This window comes from Pantherophis guttatus, chromosome 4 (assembly GCF_059756535.1).
Source record: "Pantherophis guttatus breed Tessera chromosome 4, ASM5975653v1, whole genome shotgun sequence".
In the NCBI taxonomy this organism is placed as follows: domain Eukaryota; kingdom Metazoa; phylum Chordata; class Lepidosauria; order Squamata; family Colubridae; genus Pantherophis; species Pantherophis guttatus.
This window is the reverse complement of record NC_142066.1, coordinates 6,953,731-6,976,270: the sequence shown is the minus strand read 5'-3', so window position 1 is coordinate 6,976,270 and position 22,540 is coordinate 6,953,731. Positions and strand designations below refer to the sequence as shown.

General features: G+C 40.5%; 2 protein-coding genes across 2 annotated transcripts in view; both read right to left on the bottom strand.

Moving 5' to 3' along the window:
- Positions 1 to 5,257: 5,257 nt before the first annotated feature.
- On the bottom strand, positions 5,258 to 10,429 carry LOC148113641 (vomeronasal type-2 receptor 116-like). The gene is made up of 2 exons (XM_087892333.1): positions 9,629 to 10,429; positions 5,258 to 5,263 (listed from the first exon to the last, which is right to left on the bottom strand). The coding sequence occupies exons 1-2, from the start codon at positions 10,427 to 10,429 to the stop codon at positions 5,258 to 5,260; spliced, it is 807 nt and encodes a 268-aa protein (XP_087748459.1).
- Positions 10,430 to 11,118: 689 nt separating this feature from the next.
- Positions 11,119 to 22,540, bottom strand: part of LOC132709882 (vomeronasal type-2 receptor 26-like) — a 32,463-nt gene continuing 21,041 nt past the window's right edge. Inside the window, exons 9-10 of the mRNA XM_087892332.1 lie at positions 13,452 to 13,734; positions 11,119 to 11,139 (exon numbers count right to left, since the gene is read on the bottom strand). Coding sequence (XP_087748458.1) covers positions 11,119 to 11,139; positions 13,452 to 13,734 — 304 coding nt within the window. The remainder of the gene's footprint in view (positions 11,140 to 13,451; positions 13,735 to 22,540) is intronic.

Genomic DNA, 22,540 nt, shown 5'->3' with positions numbered 1-22,540 from the left:
CGTTACAACCTGCTCTGAGTTTTTCTTTCTATGGAGACACAATTCTAGCCTCTTCTGCACTTACAGTTTCTGATTCAGGACAATTCACACTTGCATAAAAGTTCAAAGCCCATAGGAAGAATCAAGACTTCAGCTCCTTGTGCAGTGGTTTCGGGCGTGAAGCTATACTTAGTTTTAGATGAATATGTGGCAGAAGAGAAAGGATATTTGATTTCATTACATTAACACATATTTTGGATTAATCACTGATCAAGGCTGCAGAACAATGGAAAAGAGATCCATTTGTTATGGCCAAGATTCAAACTTGTATTAGGTCCATTTATATGCAAAAATCTATTCGTGCCGAATAAAATAAACTACCATTACATTGGGTGAAAGATATAATCCTTAACTGCATCTCAAGTACAAGTTATTACTTCCTTTCTTTTGATTTAACCTGCAACCTGAACAGGGGTGCCTAAATCTTTTGACATAAAGTGACACAAAATCATTTGTCTGAAATGGTATAGAGCAGTGATGGCTAACCTGTTTGTTGTTGCGTGCCGAAAGCACGTGCGTGTGCCCACACCCATAATGCAATGCGTGTGTGATCCCCCCCACATGCCCCACCTCCTTGTGCATGTGCACATGACCCCCCACATGCTCTCACCCTGCACCCCATTTTGGGCCTAGTAGACCTCCCTGCAGCCTCCTGGGAGCAAAAATGAGCCACCGGGGGGGGGGGGTGCACCACACTCCCCATGCCCCGTTTTGGGCCTAGTAGGCCTTCCTGCACTTATAACCCATAATGCAATGCATGCACACACACCCATGCACCCATGCATACATGCGTGACCCCCTCCCTCCTGCCCCCTGTGCATCATCTCCCGCATGCGCCCCACCCCCTATGTATGCGCAGCAGAGACCTGAAAATCAGCTGGCTGGTGGGAGGCATATGTGCATTCATGTGGAGCTGAGCTGATGGTTCGCATGCCCACAGAGAGGACTCTGCATGCCATCTGTAGCACGCGTGCCATAGGTGCACCGTCACAGGTAGAGTTTCCTGCTGAGCAGAGGGGTTGGACTTGAAGACCTCCGAGGTCCCTTCCAACTCCATGATTCTGTTATTCTGTTAATTTTGCTGTAAATGGTTTAATCTGAGTCCTAATTTAACCAATGTTCTTTTTATGTATCTCAAGATTTATGATTTATGTATCTTATGATTTCAGCCTGCACATGAAATTAACTATATCCATTGCAATCTAATTTCTGATCTTTAAAATCAGAATCATTTGTACATTCAAAGTAGTATTATCTCATAGCAAATGCCTGGACAAGTTTTTTTTTTAAATTATTGTTATTATTAATAGCTTTACCACATATTTGCCTGAGAGCTCATAGAGGACTCACACAACATCCTAAAAAATAAAGGCAATGCTAAATGCTAGTGATTTGCCTTTTATCTTATCATATTATCTTTTTTATTTTTCATTGTATTTCAAATTTTATTTTAATAAAGAAAGAAGCTGATATATCTTGGCATAATACAGAATGGAGGGGATTTGTCAGCTTAAGGTTCACACACTGTCATTAAACGATCCAGGAATCAAATCCCAAATAGTTTTAGTGTGTTTGTATTGGTTTGAATTTTGACACTTCAAAAACACAGAACTAAAATTCCTGCAACATAATCACAGAGAGGATAATTTCCTAAAAAGCAGAAGCAGGTCTGCAGCTCACTAATTGCCCCATCAGAAAAGTTAGATATGAAGAAGGGGGAGATTAGGAGAACTACCAAGAGAGCATTTCAGTTTTTCTTCCTCAGCCGTTCTTCTGCGAATGCTAATAACTCTATGATTAAGTGATCCTAAAGATGCTTTTTCAAGGGAGACATTTTTTCCTCATGGAAAAACAAAATCCAGCTGCCTTTTGAAAAAGCACTTTCAGGACAACCATGATTTGGATGACTGACAATCTCCATAGATATCATTAACTGATACTCTGGTGTGTAATTACAACAGAGACAGTCCAGCCGGTTGACTGATGCCACTCCTAGTAGACCTTGGGTTAATTCTTGGGTTGAATCACAAACTAAAAATATGAATGTTCGTATCTGCTGGCCATAAGCATGCCACAGTAGGATATTTAATGCCCAGTTCGACAGACATCTTATTATGCCATTGTTTATTTTCCAAGATAATGACTTTGCAATTTGGCTTTAGATGTTTCCTCAGCCTCAATGTTGTGAACAAGACCACTTCAAGGCCTTTGAGAGTTGCAGTCCCCAAAAGAGTTTCTTACAAACCATCTCAGCTTTTTTCACAGCTGAGATAATTTCAACTTTCTCTGGAATTTGCTGACATGGAGACTGAATTGCTCAGAGGACACGAGAGTGGCTTAGAGAAGTCAACACACACAAAATGCACACACATTTTATTAAAATCTCTAGAGTCACAGTGTGCTTTTTCCTGCTGCTGAAAATGAGCAAATATATATATATATGAAATAGCATCATTAAATACTTTGTTCGTTACATAGAGTAGTTTTGTGTTCCCTTTAGTTGTTTGAGCAGTGTATAAACTACTGTATGTAAAGAACACAGTATTTAATAAGGCTATTTCATTCATTCAGATCTCGGATGTCTTCTGCTTGGGTTCCCTTTATTTTTTTGATACACACACACACACACACACACACACACTATTTCAGAGAGATATTTAAAACAATAGGATTAAAATAATAATATACTGAGGGGTCCGTAAATGTAAATGAATGTATACTATGAAAAACGTGTGAGTGTAAATAAGTGCATAATTTGAAAAATAAAATACAGACACACAAATATATTTACATATAGAGTTATCCCTTAAAACATGCATCACTCTCTGTGTGTATGTATACACACAATATATTGTATGCATAGTTATCCTTTAAACATCTCTCTCTGTGTGTATGTGTGCAGGTGCATGCACATACATATACAGTAGTGGCCATAATTGTGGAAACCCTTTGGAAAAAGTGTATTTTCTAAAACTAGTTAATAACACCAATTTTTTTTTAGTAGTACCATAAAATTATATATCAATGGAAAGATAGTTTAATCAAGAATGTAATGCAATAACTTTTATGAAGGATTTGCTATTAGAATAACAATTACAGTATCAAGAAGAAAAGTGAAACACGGAGAAAAAACGAGACGTACAAAAATGATCACCTTAGAAAAAACGAGATATACAAAAATTATCATGTCAGTTAATACTTAGTTGGGTGACCTTTAGCATGAATTACGGCCTTACAACGTCTTCCCATGGAGCGAACCAAGTCTTTTAGTTCTGCAGCTGTTATGATGTGAAACCAAGATTGGAATGATTGCTTCTATTAACTGGGTTTTATTGCCAGGTTGCTTCTGACTAACAAGTTTTTTTAGTTCGCTCCACAGATTTTCACTGCTGATGCTGCCATCATTGCTCACTCTGCTGAAGACCTTCAACAACAGTTTTAGCAAGGCCTGCCAAGACTTTGGACTAACAATCAGCCTGAAAGAAAAACACAAGTTATGGGTCAGGACGTGGATTCACCTCCCTGTATTACAATCTCTGCACAAGAACTGGAGGTCGTCCATGACTTTGTGTCCCTCGGCTCAACTATCTCTGACACTCTCTCTTTAGATACTGAGCTGAATAAACGTATTGGTAAAGCGGTCACCACATTTTCCAGACTTACAAAGAGAGTATGGCTTAATAAGAAGCTGACGGAGCATACAAAGATCCAAGTCTATAGAGCCTGTGTCCTGAGCACACTCTTCTACTTGGGTCTTGGACCCTTTACACACAGCAGGAGAGAAAATTGAACACCTTTCATATGTGCTGTCTTCGATGAATTCTTGGCATCACCTGGCAGGACAAAGTTCCAAATAGCGCAGTCTTGGAACGTGCTGGAATTTCTAGCATGTATACACTATTGAAACAGCGACGTCTACGCTGACTTGGGCATGTCGTGAGAATGGCTGATGGTCGGATTCTGAAAGATCTCCTGTATGGAGAATTAGTGCAGGGAAAGCGCCTCAGAGGGAGACCACAGTTGTGATATAAAGAGATCTGCAAGAGGGACCTAAAGGCCCTGGGAATGGACATTAACAACTGGGAAACCTTGACCTCTGATCGTTCAGCTTGGAGGCTAAAGACGCAGCATGGCCTCCTCCAATTCAAAGAGACACTTGTTCGGCAGACTGAGGCAAAGAGGCAGTCCCGGAACCAGCGAAATCTGGGGGCTGGGCAGGGGACAGAATGTATCTGCCCTCAGTGTGGAAGGGATGGCCACTCTCGAATTGGCCTTTTTAGTCACACTAGTTGCTCTTTTAGAACCTCTTTCCAGAGCACGATACCATAGTCTCTTGAGACTGAAGGATGCCAATACACAATAGATTTTCAATTGGGTTAAGGTCTGGGCTATTCCCAGGCCATTCCAGCAGTGGAATAGAATTACCTTGAAATTCCCCCCCCCAAAAAAGTGGTGTTATTAGCCATCAAACCTCAAAAATACACTTTTCCCAAACAGTTTCCACAAGTTTGGCCACTACTGTATGTCTCTTTGTCTGCCCTACATCCAGTGTTGTCAAATGACAAATGTACCCAGAACTGCATAGATCATGCTTCACAGTGGTGGGATTCAGCTGATTCTGTCCGGTTTAGGCAAACTGGTAGCGGCACACCTCCCCCCTCCCCCCGGCAGCCCACTTTTTGCTCCCAGGAGGCTGCAGGAGGCTCAAAACGGGGCACAGGGGGCAGCATGTCCCCCCGCAGCCTGTTTTTGCTCCCAGGGGGATGCAGGAGGCCTAGTGCTTCCTGTCACACCCCCTGGCCATGCCCACCATGACCACGCCCACCCAGTCAGTCATTAGGACAGAGAACCAGTTGTTTTTTTGTTTTTGTTTTTGTTTTTGTTTTTTTAATTTGATTTATATGCCGCCCTTCTCCGGAGACTCAGGGCGGCTTACAATGCGTTAAGCAATAGCCTTCATTCTTTTGTATATTTTATACAAAGTCAGCTTATTGCCCCCACAAACTGGGTCCTCATTTCACCTACCTTAGAAAGGATGGAAGGCTGAGTCAACCTGGAGCCTTGGAGAGATTCGAACCAGCAGAAATTGCAGGCAGCTGTGTTAATAACAGGGTGCACTAAACCACTGTACTATCAAGGCTCTTGATAGTTGTTAAATAAATTTGAATCCCACCACTGAATTTGGAGGTTTTGAAAGAGATGAGATGTCTACCTGGAGCTATTGCTAGCCAAGAAAAGAGACACATTATCAAGATAGTCAAGAGTGCTAGTAAGGACTGTGATGTTTATGTTGTTGTGCATCTTGACACTAATGACCTATCCAAAAATGATGTATGTACTTTCTGTGCAGAAGGTTTTTTTAAAAACCTTTTTAAAAGGTTTTTATTGCTCTATACCAGTGATGGCTAACCTTTTTGCCATCGCGTGCCAGGAGAGGGGGGCAGGGGAGGGTCGCGCATGCACATGCCCACACGCATGCGTGCGCAACCCCCTCCCCCCTGCTCCTGGCACATGATGGCCTGGTAGGCCCGTTTTTCTTTCTTACCTGGTTCCAGATCCTCTCTGTGTATCTAGGAAGGGCGAAAACAGCCTTTCCCACTCCCTTGGAGGCCCTACAGAGGCTGAAAGGGCCCATTTCCCAACTCTCGGTGGTACAGGAAGTGAATTTTTTGCTGTCCCCAGCCTCCAGAACCTCTCTAGGACCCTCTCTAGGAGTCTGTAGGAGCCTCTCTAGGAGTCTCTGGAGGCTGGGGACAGGAAAAAATGTCACTTCCTGTACCACCGAGAGTTGGGAAATGGGCCCTCTTTCAGCCTCCATAGGGCCTCCAAGAGGGTGGGAAAGGCTGTTTTCGCCCTTCCCAGATAAATAGAGAGGATCTGGAGCCAGGTAAGAAAGAAAAACAGGCCTTCCCCACCCATCCACCCCAGACCCTTCAGAGGCAGGAAACTGTTTCCCTACTTCTGGTGGGCCCAGAAGGCCCAAAAATCAGCTGGCCAGTGTGCACATGCACCCCAGAGCTGAGCTGGCGTGCCCACCAATATGGCTGTGTATGCCACCTGTGGCACGCATGCCATAGGTTCGCCATCACGGCTCTATACCATCCAAAACCCCATTTGTGAGTTAAATGGCCTTCAAAATCGATAAACAAACCAGAATAGAGTAGAGTAGAGTAGAGTAGAGTAGAGTAGAGTAGAGTAGAGTAGGGTAGGGTAAGGTAGGGTAGGGTAGGGTAGGGTAGAGTAGAGTAGAGTAGAGTAGACTAGAAGAGAATTCTTTATTGGCCAAGTGTGACTGGACTTTTCTGAAAGAAAAGATACATTCGTCAAAAATCATTAGGGCACAACACTTAATGATCATCATAGGGAACAAATAAGCAATCAAATCATATCAGGAAACAGTCAATATAAATCGTAAGGATACCAGCAACAAGGTTATAGTGATATAGTCCTAAATGGAAGGAGATGGGTGATAGGAATGATGAGAAGATTAATAGTAATGCAGACTTAATAACTAGTTTGACAGTTTTGAGGGAATTATTTGTTTAGCAGAGTGATGGTGTTCGGGAAAAAACTGTTCTTGTGTCTAGTTGTTCTGGTGTGCAGTGCTCTATAGCGTCGTTTTGAGGGTAGGAGTTGAAACAATTTATGTCCAGGATGCGAGGGGTCTGTAAATATTTTCACAGCCCTCTTTTTGACTCGTACAGTATACAGGTCCTCAATGGAAGGCAGGTTGGTAGCCATTGTTTTTTCTGCAGTTCTAATTATCCTCTGAAGTCTGTGTCTGTCTTGTTGGGTTGCAGAACCAAACCAGGCAGTTCTAGAGGTGCAGATGACAGATTCAATAATTCCTTTGTAGAACTGGATCAGCAGCTCCTTGGGCAGTTTTAACTTTCTGAGTTTATGCAGAAAGAACATACTTTGTTGTGCTTTCTTGATGACATTTTTAATGTTAGGTGGCCATTTTAAAAGACAAACGAAATAAATGCAATTCAATAACCATAGAACAAAAATTTGTAAAACAAAAATAATATCTTGCGTTTGAAAGGGAAACCCAATCTCAGAACTGAAGAAGCTTCTTGGATGAGAAGCGAAACATCTTCAAAGAAAAAACAAGAAAGTCCAGTTGACTCCTGAAAAAGCATCTTTGGGACTCTATTTTGCAACCCAACTAATACTTTAAAACATCTTATTAGATCTTCGATGGTTATAGGGTCAGCCTGAGTTCAGAAGGCTTTTATCTTTACATAGTAATGAAGATGTATACGATGATGATGATATAATAAAAAAGACCAATTCTGTTTTAAGAGTGAGCTTTATTTTTAAAAAAGCATGCATGTCATTTCATGGACAACTACTTTTTGATGTCCTTATACCCTCTGTTCTCCTTTTGAAAGGGTCCAATCTAAATTCTTAAAATCTATATTCAGGATAGCTGCATGTTGTTCTAAATGTAATATTAAGAAGGGAGGGAGGGAAAGTTGAAGCAGGCACATATACCTGTATCATAGGACACTGTTCTTGCAAACCCGTTTCAGTTCTTTCCTTCTTGAGGACTCTGTTACAAATCAGTATGGTACAGAACCATCTCACAAAAACTTGGAACTAGGGGAGACATGATAGCACTGTTCCAATATCTCGGGGGATGTCACAAAGAAGAGGGAGTCAAGCTATTCTCCAAAGCACCTGAGGGTAGGACAAGAAGCAATGGGTGGAAACTAATCAAGGAGAGAAGCAACTTAGAACTAAGGAGAAATTTCTTGACAGTGAGAACAATTAATCAGTGGAACAACTTGCCTCCAGAAGTTGTGAATGCTCCAACACTGGAAGTTTTTAAGAAGATGTTGGACAACCATTTGTCTGAAGTGGTGTAGGGTTTCCTGCCTAAGCAGAGGGTTGGGCTAGAAGACCTCCAAGGTCCCTTCCAACTCTGTTATTCTAAAAGAATTCATCATTTTGGTTTTTCCAGGGAGGGAATCCTAATTATGTGTTATAAGCCTGCACGCAGCACATTTAAATTACTTATGAAAGATCTGGAAGTCTAACAAGACCAGTCTGTTCTACCTAAGAATGTTTTATTTTGAGCAGCCAAGCCTCCCCTTTTTTTTACAAACCAGCAAGATACTTACACCACATAACTGTTTTCAAATTCCAAAGAGAACTGACTTTAGGAGCCTGTAGTACAGTGGACTAAAGCACTGTTATTAACATCTGCTGCTTGCAATTACTGCAAGTTCAAATCTCTCCAAGGCTCAAGGTTGACTCAGCCTTCCATCCTTTCAAAGGTAGGTGAAATGAGGACCCAGTTTGTGGGGGCAATAAGCTGACTTTGTATAAAATATACAAAAGAATGAAGGCTATTGCTTAATGCATTGTAAGCCGCCCTGAGTCTCCGGAGAAGGGCAGCATATAAATTAAAGCAAAAAAAAAAAAGTACACTTCGGTTTTCTCCCCACAGCAGTTTTGGAGGTTGATGCAATGCCCCTATGAGCTGAGATTATGTCCCTATGGAAAAGTAGTTGTTGAACTTAAATTGACATTCTGCTATACCCGTGATTGCGGCATGCAGCGCCCTCTCCGTGGGCACATGAGCTGTTACCTCAGCTCAGCTCTGCTGAGCATGTGCGCGCACCCCCCGCCAGTCAGCTGATCTTTGGGTCTCTGCCGTGCATGCGTGGGGAGTGAGGTGCATGACGGGGGGGCATTGAAGAAACCAGTGAAGCTGTCAGAAAAAAAAAAAAAAGAACAGCTAAAACATCACATGTAACACAGTGGGAAAATTGACACAAGCTACAGTTCCAGTGGTGGGGTCCTCCTGGTTTAACAACCGGTTCGGTGATCGCGCACTTTGTGAACGAGTGTGCGTGTGCACAGATTGAAAAAAAAAATTCACTTCCGCGTTTCTTCGGAGGAGAAACACAGCTGAGGCGCAGCAATCTGCTTTGCTGCGCGAATCAGTGGAGAAGATAAAGTTAGGAAAATAGTGCGAGCGAGCAGATAGATCTATCTGATTGTCGGGGAGAACCGGTTCGCTCCCAGCTGATCGTCAGAACTACTGGTTCCCCCGAATCCACCCAAAATGGGTGAGTCTGTACACCTTCCGTCGCGCGCTTAAGACTTTTTTTATTTCATCAAGCTGGCCTGGCCTAAATCTTCTCCCCTTTTTAAATGGTAAATTTTAATTTGTTTTTAAATTATGGGGTATTTTAAATTTGTTCAGCCAAATTATTTAATTGTTTTTATTTTATTTTAAATTTTTGTATTTATGTGTTTTATCTTGTGGCTGTTCACTGCCCTGAGTTCTTTGGGAGAAGGGCGGTATAGAAATTTAATAAAATAAATAAATAATAAATAAAATGGTAGAATCCCACCCCTGAACAGTTCACCTAATTGATCAACTTGTGGGAAGCCACCACCACCCCTCCTAGAAGAATGAAATAGTTTTGAAGAATATTTTTTAAAAAGTATAGGTATAGGGTATCCTGCCTAAGCTGGGGGTTGGACTAGAAGACCTCCAAGGTCCCTTCCAACTCTGTTTTTCTATTCTATAAACCAGTGTCCTAATCATCGGAGCCACCATGATCATTAATACCTGCCAAGGTTGAAGATCTTGGCTTGCCAGTCTCTTTCTTTTCACTGATGCTCGGCGAAGGGACCTAAATGAAGTCATGGCATGTAAAGCATGTGCCAACAGATAGACAGCATTGAAGATGCTGTAGCTGTAACCAGTCATCTGCATTTCAAAAACAGCATCTGGAAGCACCTCCAACCTCTCTACCCCAGTGCATACTTTATCGTGCTCTACTGATTCTTTGGAATTTGAAAACGTACAGTGAAAGGCTTGCTCCCAAAAATCCTTTAGGAAATTGTCCCCTTGTTCTGAGCAGCATTTTAGGTTCTGAAGATACGTCTGAAACCCGAGTGGTTCATTTGAAGGGACCTCAAAGGAAATGGTGCCTTGGAATAATTCTGAATCCCAGCTGGTGACAAGGCCCATGATGGTGAAATCAATTTGTGCAGTCACAATCCACAACTTTCCAATGGATGCATTTTCCTGATGAAAAGAATCTGGCTGAAACATTAGAGAACTTAGCCACATCACTGTAAGAGTTTCTCCATACACAACAAATATGTTGGCTCTGTTGTCCATGACATATTGATAAGTGCTTGAGGATACTTCGTTCATTTGGGTTAACGATGGCAAACGACTTTGGCTTGGAATTCTTTGTGTGAAGGCAGAACAGATTCCATTCTGGAAAAACAAATGTTCCAAGATCTTCAAGAAATGATCTCCGCTCTCGTCTCTCAAAACAATGAGTCCAACCCAGGTCCATCCAAAATGCTTCAGTAATTGGACAATTCCTGTATACTGATGGGCTTCGTTTGAGACCATGCGATAAAAGGAAGGAAACCATATTGGGTTGTTTTGTTCTGAGGCAAAAGAACCATATGTGAGCTGAAAGGAAAGGCAGATATATTTGATTTGATTAGATTAACAGAGTTGGAAGTGACTTTGTAGGTCAACTAGTCCAACCCCCCACCCAAGCAGGAAACCCTACACCATTTCTGACAAATCTCTTCTTGAAAGCCTCCAGTGATGAAGCTCCCACAACTTCCGAAGGCAACTTCTGTTCCATTGGTGGATTGTTCTCACTGTCAGAAAGTTCCTTCTTATTTCCAGGTTGAATCTCTCCTTGATCAGTTTCCATCCATTATTCCTTGTCTGGTCTTGAGGTGCTTTGGAAAATAGCTTGACCCACTCCTCTCTGTGGCAGCCCCTCAAATATTGAAAGACTGCTCTCATGTCTCCCCTGGTCCTTCTCTTCACTAGACTAGCCATGCCCAGTTCTTGCAACTGTTCTTCATATGTTTTAGTCTCCAGTCCCCTAATCATCTTTGTTACTCTTCTCTGCACTTTTTCTAGAGTCTCATCATCTTTTTATAGTGTGGATGCTGTATTCTAGATGTAGTCTTACTAAGGCTTTATAGAGTGGTATTAGTACCTCCCTTGATCATCTCTCAGTCTTTGTGACTGCCTTTTTAGAACATGGAGCCTCGGATCATGATTTGAATGCCTTTCCTTCATTCATAAACAATGCTGGTCTATGGAGAAATGAAATAATTTCTACAAAGAGGATAATAATAAATAAATCTGCTCAAATTCATTCCTCTGGCTTATTTTTCTGTTCTTTAATTGTCAAAATCCATTAAACCACAATAACTTGGCTTCATTTTGAATAGTCAAACATTTGTTGCCAGTCAAATCTTTCTTCCTTTTTTCTAAATATTGAGTAATAATATTAATCACAATAGAATTCCCTATGCCTCCAGGTTTGAAATTTTGGGCTTGGACAATCTGGAAATGCGCCGCTTGGGGTCCGATCTAAGCATAATACACAAAATTGTCTGCTACTACATCTTACCTGTCAACGACTTCTTCAGCTTCAACCACAACAATACACAGGCAAACAATCAATACAAACTCAAGGTAAACCATTTCAAATTTGATTGCAGAAAATACGACTTCAGCAACAGAGTGGTCAATGCCTGGAATGCTCTTCCTGACTCTGTTGTTACAGCCTCAAACCCTCACAGCGTCAACCTCAAACTGTCTACCGTGGACATCACCCCATTCTTAAGAGGTCCGTAAAGGGTGTGTGCATAAGTGCACCAGCGTGCCTACCGTCCCTGTCTTACTACCCCCATTTATATATATTTACTTCCTTTGTTCATGTTTATGTTCATACCTATACTTGTTATCTTGTACTTGTTTGACAAACGAATAAAATAAATAAATTAATTAAAATAAATGAATTGTTCCAAAAATAGAATAGAATAGAATAGAATTCTTTATTGGCCAATTGTGATTGGACACACAAGGAATTTGTCTTGGTACATACTCTCTCAGTGTACATAAAAGAAAAGATACATTCATCAAGAATCATAAGGTACAACACTTAATGAGTCATAGGGAACAAATAAGCAATCAAATCATATTAGGAAACAGTCAATATAAATCGTATGGATACCAGCAACAAGGTTACAGTCATACACTCATAAGTGGGAGGAGATGGTGATAGGAACGATGAGAAGATTAATAGTAATCCAGACTTAGTAACTAGTTTGACAGTGTTGAGGGAATTATTTGTTTAGTAGAGTGATGGCGTGTGGGAAAAAACTGTTCTTGTGTCTAGTTGTTGTGGTGTGCAGTGCTCTATAGCGTCGTTTTGAGGGTAGGAGTTGAAACAGTTTATGTCCAGGATGCGATGGGTCTGTAAATATTTTCACAGCCCTCTTTTTGATTTGTGCAGTATACAGGTCCTCAATGGAAGGCAGGTTGGTAGCCATTGTTTTTAATAAATAAATAAAATAGTTCCAAAAATGAATTAAACGCATATCTACTCCATCTTAATTCATAAACAAATCAGTATACCCTTCATAGTGGCATGAGAGTCAGTTAAGGCATCAGATTGCAAACAAGGAGAGTGTGAATTCCAGTCCTTCATTTGGCATGAAGCTAGCTGGTTGACTTTGGTTAAGTCACTCTTTCTCAATTCTAGGAAGGAAGCAATGGCAAACCACTTCTGAAATCTTGTCAAGAAAACTGTAGGGATTGCCCAAGGAGCTGCTGATCCAGTTCTACAGAGGAATTATTGAGTCTGTCATCTGCACCTCTAGAACTGTCTGGTTTGGTTCTGCAACCCAACAAGACAGACACAAACTTCAGAGGATAATTAGAACTGCAGAAAAAACATCGGCTACCAATCTGCCTTCCATTGAGGGCCTATATACTGCACGAGTCAAAAAGAGGGCTGTGAAAATATTTACAGACCCCTCACATCCTGGACATAAACTGTTTCAACTCCTACCCTCAAAATGACACTATAGAGCACTGCACACCAGAACAACTAGACACAAGGACAGTTTTTTCCCAAATGCCATCACTCTGCTGAACAAATAATTCCCTCAACACTATCAAACTATTTACTAAGTCTGCACTACTATTAATCTTCTCATCATCTCCATCACCCATCTCCTTCCACTTAGGACTGTATGACTGTAACTTTGTTGCTTGTATCCTTACGATTTATATTGATATTGTTTCCTGATTGCTTATTTGTACCCTATGACTATCATTAAGTGTTGTACCTTATGATTCTTGATGAGCGTATCTTTTCTTTTATGTACACTGAGAGCGTATGCACCAAAGACAAATTCCTTGTGTGTCCAATCACACTTGGCCAATATTCTATTCTATTCTATTCTATTCTATTCTAGTCTAGTCTAGTCTAGTCTAGTCTAGTCTAGTCTAGTCTAGTCTAGTCTAGTCTAGTCTAGTCTAATCTATTCCTTAGGCAGTCACCAGGAATCAAGACAACTAGAAGAGACAAAAAAAATGCATTTGAAGATCTTACCTGTGGAATTTTATAAAGGGTTAAGATGTCAGAAATGTGGAAGGAGATATCAGAGCCAACTCCCCCAATGATGGCCATGAGGTTTTTCTGGATGTTGCATGCATAGTTGGGGACAAATCGATCAAATTTGAAGAGCAGGTCCAGTGTGGTCATCTTCTCATCATAATAACTATCATAGATGTGGAATCCAAGTGTGACATTGGGCAAGATCTGGGGATTTTGGTTGATCTCATTTACTGCAAATGCCAAGCCCAAGACATGTTGGTAGAACTTCGTCAGTATGCTGAAAGACAGTTAGGTTCAGATTGTACAACCCATATAACTCTTTTTTTTAAATCAGTCTCTGGATCCATTTAACTTACTACAAGCAATCTAAAATTTTGGGGGAAAAATCAATAGAAGCAAAATGAGGTGTTGTTTATGTACAGTAGTGGCCAAAATTGTGGAAACCTTTTGGGAAAAGTGTATTTTCTAAAACTAGTTAATAACACCACTTTTTTTTTTTTGAGTAGTACCATGAAGTTATATATCAATGGAAAGATAATTTAATCAAGAATGTAATGCAGTAATGTTTATGAAGGATTTGCTATTAGAATAGCAGTTACAGTATAAAGAAGAAAAGTGAAACACATAGAAAGTACAAGATATACAAAAATTATCACCATGGAAAAAAATGAGATATACAAAAATTATCACCTCAGTTAATACTTAGTTGGGTAACCTTTTGCATGAATGATGGCCTTACAACGTCTTCCCATGGAGTGAACCAAGTCTGTTAGTTCTGCAGCTCTTATAATGTGAAACCAAGATCAAATATTTGCTTCTGTTAACTGGGTTTTATTGCTGGGTCGCTTCTGACTAACAAGTTTCTTTAATTGGCTCCATAGATTTTCAATTGGGTTAAGGTCTGGGCTATTCCCAGGCCATTCCAGTAGTGGAATAGGATTATCTTGAAACTCCAAAAAAAGTGGTGTTATTAGCCATCAAACCTCAAAAATACACTTTTCCCAAAAGGTTTCCACAATTTTGGCTGCTACTGTAGAATGACAGAGTTGGAAGCGATCTTGGAGGTGTTCTAGTCCTACTCAACCCCCTGATTGAGTAGGAGACCCTATAACATTAGAATAGCATAGCATAGCATAGCATAGAGTAAAGTAGAGTAGAGTAGAGTAGAGTAGAGTAGAGTAGAGTAGAGTAGAAATAAGAGTAGAGTAGAGTAGAAATAATAGAATAGAGTAGAGTAGAATAGAATAGAAATAATAGAGTAGAGTAAAGTAGACTAGAGTAGAGTAGAAATAATAGAGTAGAGTAGAGTAGAGTAGAATAGAATAGAATAGAAATAATAGAGTAGAATAGAATAGAATAGAATAGAATAGAATAGAATAGAATAGAATAGAAATAATAGAGTAAAGTAGAGTAGAGTAGAGTAGAATAGAAATAGTAGAGTAGAGTAGAGTAGAGTAGAGTAGAGTAGAGTAGAGTAGAGTAGAAAATAGAATAAAATAGTTGGAAAGGACCTTGGAAGTCATCTAGTGCAAACCCTGCTCAAGCAGGAGATTCTATAACATTTCAGATAATGTTCAGTGATTTGGCACCCACAACTTCTGGAAAACCAGCCATTCCACTGGCTAACTGTTCTCACTATTACAATATTTCTCCTTAGTCCTGGGAAGAAGAATAGAATTATTGGATGAATTCAGTGACTGGAACCAAACCAAATAAAAATTATTTTGGAAGTAGTTACTCCAATTATAATGTCTTAGAGGAATCCATGGAGAGAACATAAGAGAGAATTTAGCTTATTTATTTATTCATTTCCCCTTTCATTTGTCCTTAGAAATTGTAAGAATAAGTTTGTTCCAGAGGATGGAGGCAGTGACAATGTAGACACACTGAATAAAAGGATGTTGGCATTTGAAGCTTAAGGGAAAGGCACATTCCCATTTTCTTTTGCAGTAGTCTCAGTTAAAAATGGCACTTCTTTGAATATCCTTATTTGTCACCATTTCCCCACCCAGTCAAAATCAAATAAGCCAGGTCTCCGAGGCCAATTACAACCTCAGCAGTGAAAAGTCTCATTGATTCTTTCCATCTCTGCTAATCTTGAATGGCACCTCTTGTGAGTGTCTCTTGAAAAAGGACAAAAATACATAAAAGGCAAGTAGCAATGCCAATAGGATTTAGATTTATGTACTACTTCACAATGCTTTACAGCCCTCTCTAAGCAGTTTTACAGAGTCAGCATATAGCCCCCAACAATTTGTGTCCTCATTTTACTGACCTCAGAAGGATGGAAGGCTGAGTCAACCTTGAGCCTGGTAAGAATTGAACTCGCAGGCAGCTGGAAGCTAAATACTACCTTTAACCGAAGCATTAGTCTGCTGCGCCACTCAGGCTTATTTATTCATATTTATTCGGTTTTCATATTTATTCAGTCTGACCTAAGCATAGTACATAAAATCATCTGCTACAATGTCCTCCTACCAGCCAATGAATCCTTCAGCTTCAACCAAAACAATACAAGAGCATACAATAGATACAAACTCATGGTAAACCGATCCAAACTAGATTGCAGAAAATACGACTTAAGTAACAGAGTGGTCAATGCCTGGAATGCACTACCTGACTCTGTGGTTTCTTCCCCAAACCCCCAAAACTTTAACCTAAGACTGTCTACTGTTGACCTCACCCCATTCCTAAGAGGTTTGTAAGGGGCATGCATAAGTGAACCAGGGTGCTTACCGTCTGTTTTCTTTTATTCGTGTCCTTTACATGTATTTATAATTATGTTTACACTTGTATCTGTCATAAAATACATGCTTGACGAATATTAATAAATAAATAAAATAAAATAAATACTCTAAAGTCAGATCTGAGAGTTTCTTACATTGGAAACTGGAAGCTCAGGTCCTGTGAAGGTTGCTTGTGGAAAGAAAGTTCATGAAAAAAGTACCACATCTGAGAAGTCACCCCACCTGTGAGGAAGTCACCTGGTTGGTACGATTCATGAGGGATGGAAAGGGAATCAGATGGATTGCAGACCCTTGCACTGATGTTGTTTTCTATGTGAGATAAAAGAAAGAACAAGACTCCTAATATCATCATCTAGGTGCAGATTAGGTGCTCAGATGTCCATCAAGAACCTCATCACTAGGACTATATTTAATTCAAGCAAGCACCACGTTCAATGGTGAGAATGTCACATAGCATGGAAAGGAATTAAAAAAAAAAAAAAACAACCCACAGCCACATCTGTTGTCAGGGTTCCAGGCCTACCATCTGTCTCTTCTCCCCAGTTAGCCCAGATGTGAACAGCAGGGTGGGGTAAATGGGTTTTATAACCATGTTTGAAATGACACATCAGCTGTTTTTCTTTTAACTTTGGTAAAGCTGTTGGATTTTGTTTTGAGAAGCAGTCATTATTATAATCCAGGTAATTGCAGGGAAGACAAAGATAGTTGCAATTCATTGTCCCAATTCATTGTCCCATAAATACACGGGACAATTATGTATTGTCCCATGTAGTTATGGATCATGGTTATCCCAAAGGTGCTTTTTTTTCAAGAGGCAACTGGACCTTGTTTGTTTTTCCTTGAAGATGTTTCGTTTCTCACCCAAGAAGCTTCTTCAGTTCTGACTGAATGGTGGGGAATGCAAAGATTTACACTCCTTGCAATCATCTGTTTCATTAGCACCAGAGGTGGTATTCAGCCGGTTCAGACCGATTCACCTGAACCGGTAGCGGAAATCACGGGCAGGCCCGCTCACCTGCCTCGGCTCTATGCTGTCCTATTTTGGCATGGATTTTTTTGAATTTTTATTTTTAAACAAACAATTCATCATTAATCAATCAGTGTAACATCTGGGTACAAAATTTTTTTGTGTCATCTTATTCAACATTTATCATCATTTTCTTAGTACATCTTCCCTCTTATATTTAAATTTAATGTATTACAACATATTCTTCCCACATTTCTTATTTTTACATTGTCTGTATTCAGTCTCTATCCATTGATAAAATTGCCCCCATATGTTGTAATACTCCGATTCTTCCTTCCCTCTAATTGCTAATGTTAATCTACTCATTTCTGCACATTCTAATATTTTCTTAATTAGCTCTCCCTTGGTAGGAATTTTTTCTGCTTTCCAATTTTATGCAAATACCATTCTTGCTGCCGTTATTACATGTATAATCAAATATATATTTTCTTTACTAAATTGCTCCAGTAAGATACCCAACAGGAACAGCTCCGGTTTAAGATCAATAGATTGCTGTGTCATTTTCAAATTTTTGCCCAACAATTTCTCACTTCTGGACATGTCCACCACATGTGAGAGTACGATCCCGATGTCTGGTGGCATTTCCAACATCTGGTTGATTTATCTTGGAACACTTTTGCCAAATCTTTCCGGTGACATGTGCCATCTATAAAACATTTTATACAAATTCTCTTTGTATGCTGTAGCCATTGTTAATTTGTAATTTAGGCACGTTTCTGAGGCCGGGCGCATTCGTGGAAGGATGCTCACATTTACGAACCGGTAGGGAAAGTAAGAAAATACCATCCCTGATTAGCACTCTTTCTCAGAGTGAACAGCCCTCTCTCAACAAAAGGAGAGGAATACAACACCAGCTATCTCCTGTTTACAACACAGTCCTTTCAGCAGTTCCAAAATGTTTCCACACCCATTTGCACCATTCAGGAGACTCTGAGGGCACAGATAAGCCTCCAAAATGGCCTTAAGGACGTGCAGACTCTCTTTTCTGACAGTGAGAACAATCAACCAATGGAACAGAAGTTGCCTTCGGAAGTTGTGGGAGCTTCATCACTGGAAGCTTTCAAGAAGAGACTGGACTGCCATTTGTCAGAAACTGTGTTGGGTCTCCTGCTTGGGTGGAGGGTTGGACTAGATGACCTACAAGGTCCCTTCTAACTCTGTTAATCTGTAATTAATTAGAAATTAGAGGACCACCAGTGGTAGAAGTGGAATTGATTTGAGTCTTTAATAATGGCTTAGTATATATTGACAGGGGATGCGGTGGCTCAGTGGCTAACATGTTGAGTTTGTCGATCGAAAGGTCGGCAGTTCAGCAGTTCAAATCCCTAGTGCCGTGTAATGGGGTGAGCTCCCATTACTTGTCCCAGCTTCTGCCAACCTAGCAGTTCGAAAGCATGTAAACAATGCAAGTAGAAAAATAGGGACCACCTTTGGTGGGAAGGTAACAACATTCCATGCGCCTTTGGCATTGATTCATGCCGGCCACATGACCACAGAGACGTCTTCGGACAGTACTGGCTCTTTGGCTTTGAAACGGAGACGAGCACCGCCCCCTAGAGTTGGGAACGACTAGCACATATGTGTGAGGGGAACCTTTACCTTTACTTTATACATCGATTCAAAGACTTTGGTGATTTATGTGTGCAAAACAAAGGCAAAAAAATTTCCCTTTCTTTCATGCTAAGTTAATGCAATGTGCAATCCAGATCTCAACATTAACTAAATGGAGAAACATGATAAATGGAAGATTTGAGTGAAAGCCAGCATTTATACTTCACATTAGTAGCTGCAAATGTTTTTCTCCTTTAGGAAACAAACATTTTCTGCTTAGGACAGCCCAGGATATGTAAATGATGGCATTGTAAGTGTGAATGATAGCATTTACAATTGCAACAGCTATTATGATCCTAATATATACATTATCTCGTGAGATAAGATTTAATGGTCTCAAATATTAAATTAAATTTACATATGTATGTGAGTATACACCATGAAATAAATATGACAATATGAATGTGAAAAGTGGATTTTCCATTTTAGACGAGACAAAAAACTTTTGTTTGGCAAATAGCCTCAGTTTCCAATGGACTGCAGAATGTTTATGTAAAACCTTTGTAAATGTATTACTGTTGGGTGATATATTGTTTGTCAGGTGTGTTTCCTTCAAAATCCAGGAAAGAATGACCCAAACTCCATATTTTAAAGAGATTAGTACTTTTACTGAATATGAAATGATCGCAACCCAGGTAAAGCTGGAAGTGAGCACAACGCGCGAAATAGCATCTAGTAAGCTTCTTCCCCCGCCCCGCCCCCCCGTGTCCATTGACCATCATCCAATCCAAAGGTCTCCCAAAGGTCAGATGGAATCACTTCTGGCAACATCATTCATCAGGAATGTAGGGCAGTTGGTCAGCCGGCCCCTTTGGAGATTCAGTTTCGTTTCTTGGAAAGACACCTCCTGCATTGGAAAGACACCTCCTGCAATCTTCCCCCCCCCCGGGCCCCTTAACTGGTCCCTCCCTGCCTTCTTATGGCAGCTGAAGCAGGCAAAGCGGAGGCTGACATTGTTGTTGTTAGTTGCGAAGTCATGTCCGACCCATCATGGCCCCACCCAGGCCTTCCTGTCCTCTACCATCCCCCGGAGTCCATTTAAGCTCACGGCTACTGCTTCAGTGACACCATCCAGCCACCTCATTCTGTCGTTCCCTTTTTCTTTTGCCCTCAATCTTTCCCAGCATTAGGCTCTTCTCCAGTGAGTCCTTCCTTCTCATTAGGTGGCCAAAGTATTTCAATTTCATCTTCAGGGCCTGGTCTTCTAAAGAGCAGTCAGGGTTGATCTCCTCTAGGACTGACTGGTTTGATTGCCTTGAAGTCCAAGGGACTTGCAGGAGTCTTCTCCAGCACCAGAGTTCAAAGGCCTCAATTTTTTGGCACTTAGCCTTCCTTATGGTCCAACTTTCACAGCCATACATTGCAACTGGGAAAACCATAGCCTTGACTCTACACACTTTTGTTGGCAGAGGGATGTCTCTGCTTTTTAGTATGCTGGGGTCATGTATAGCATGTATGTATTTGTTTCTGTTAAAGTTGATGGTTCTAGCCCAATAACTCACTAATCAAAATGTATTTTATTTTCAAGCTTTTATTTTAGACCTGGATAGATCCTAGGCCTCTTTGATCATTAAACCTTTAACGTTACATTTCTCTCTTTTAGATACACAACTGGAACTGCACAGATTTACCTCAGAGAGACCTTTTTATACCCGAGGGGAGGAGTCAGGAATCAGGTAGGATTATGGAAATGAGGGGGTGTGCATTATTGTTAACCCTTGCAGAAATGTAAGAAGGTAGAGATACAGATAAGATATAAACAAGTTAGACATTTTACATAACAAAACCCCCTCTAAATGTCTAACTGATGGCTTGTACATAATACATACATACATACATACATACATACATACATACATATATATATATATATATATATATATATATATATATATATATATGTAGGTCTTTGGTTATTCGGGTCTTCTCCCATGTAAAATTGGAAGTGTCTTGGCGACGTTTCGACGAAGTCTCATTCGTCATCTTCAGGCTGGTGTTCTTGGCTTCGTGCTTCCTTTGCTCCTGGAAGCACGAAGCTGAGAACACCAGCCTGAAGATGACGAATGAGACTTCGTCGAAACGTCGCCAAGACACTTCCAATTTTACGTGGGAGAAGACCCGAATAACCAAAGACCTACATACAAACACCCGCAAAAACCTGAGAAAATATATATATGTTTTCTCAGGTTTTCGCGGGTGTTTGTATGTAGGTCAAACAATGTGGCATTGCTCCTGGAAGCACGAAGCCGAGAACACCAGCCTGAAGATGACGAATGAGACTTCGTCGAAACGTCGCCAAGACACTTTCAATTTTATGTGGGAGAAGACCCGAATAACCAAAGACCTACATATATATATATGCATATTCTTTCTAGCCAGGTTTTACCTACGTAAACTAAGTTGTTCTACAGCCCTGGTTCTGTGAAATCTCATTCACAAGTTTCTGGGCCTTTTTTCTGCTGACAAACTGCAACTCTGTGTTGCTCTCTGGGAGACTCAGATAGCTATTTCTGCCTTTTAAGGCATCATCGGTGAGCCACACCCACTTCTCAGATATCCTCCCTGTAAAGGTACAATGTGTCTTTTTCTTTTTCGTAGGCTTTTATGTGCATATTCTTTCTAGCCAGGTTTTACCTATGTAAACTAAGTTGTTCTACAGCCCTATTTCTGCCTTTAAGGCGTCATCCTCCCTGTAAAGGTACAAGAAGTGGGTGTGGCTCACCAATGATGCCTTAAAAGGCAGAAATAGCTATCTGAGTCTCCCAGAGAGCAACACAGAGTTGCAGTTTGTCAGCAGAAAAAAGGCCCAGAAACTTGTGAATGAGATTTCACAGAACCAGGGCTGTAGAACAACTTAGTTTACGTAAGTAAAACCTGGCTAGAAAGAATATGCACATGCACAATTGGGAAACTAATATGCCCTAATTTTCTATGGAGAAGTTGAGCACAATTGTCATGCAAGGGTTGCCTACAGACATTTTACTTTTACTTGGTGAATTACACTTGTCCATTCCTTCTGTTTCTTTGTTTCCTTCTGCCTTATCAGCAGAGTTTATGTTAATGCTTCCCTCCCTGTTTTCTTTGGGTGTAAAGTAAGGTAGTCCATTGTGTATGATTACTTCCCCAATGTTTGTCCCCTGATTTGATACATATACTTTGCCTTTTTTAAACATCACTTTGATGTTTGTGTCTTGTGGGAGTTTTACTGTTGCTAGCACATTGTGTGGAATATCTGGCACATGCAATACCCCCTCTATTTCTCCTATTCCTGGGATATGCACACTTCCTTTACCTATTACTTTAGCCTTACTCTGGTTGGCTACTTTGATCTCAAAATTTGTTTTCATGAGTGAGGTGAATAATCTTGGGTCATGTGAGGTATGGTCAGTGGCTCCCGAGTCTAGGAGCCACATGTTCTTGTATGTTTCTAGTTTGGTGTTTGAGTTCTCGTGTTTAAAACCATATATTGATTCAGAGTATCTATCTCGTGAACTGTTTCTATGCTCGTAATTTCTCCTAGTGCTGGGAGACCAACCACGCTCTCTCTCTCTCAAAGTTCTGTTATCTGGTGAGCTTCCCCTTATGGGCCTTCTTCCGTGCTCGGGTCTCTCCCTACGATCAGTGTATCCTTTGTTTTTGTAGTTCCTGGGACAATCTCTTTTTAAATGGTTTCTAGAACCGCAAGAAAAACATTCCTG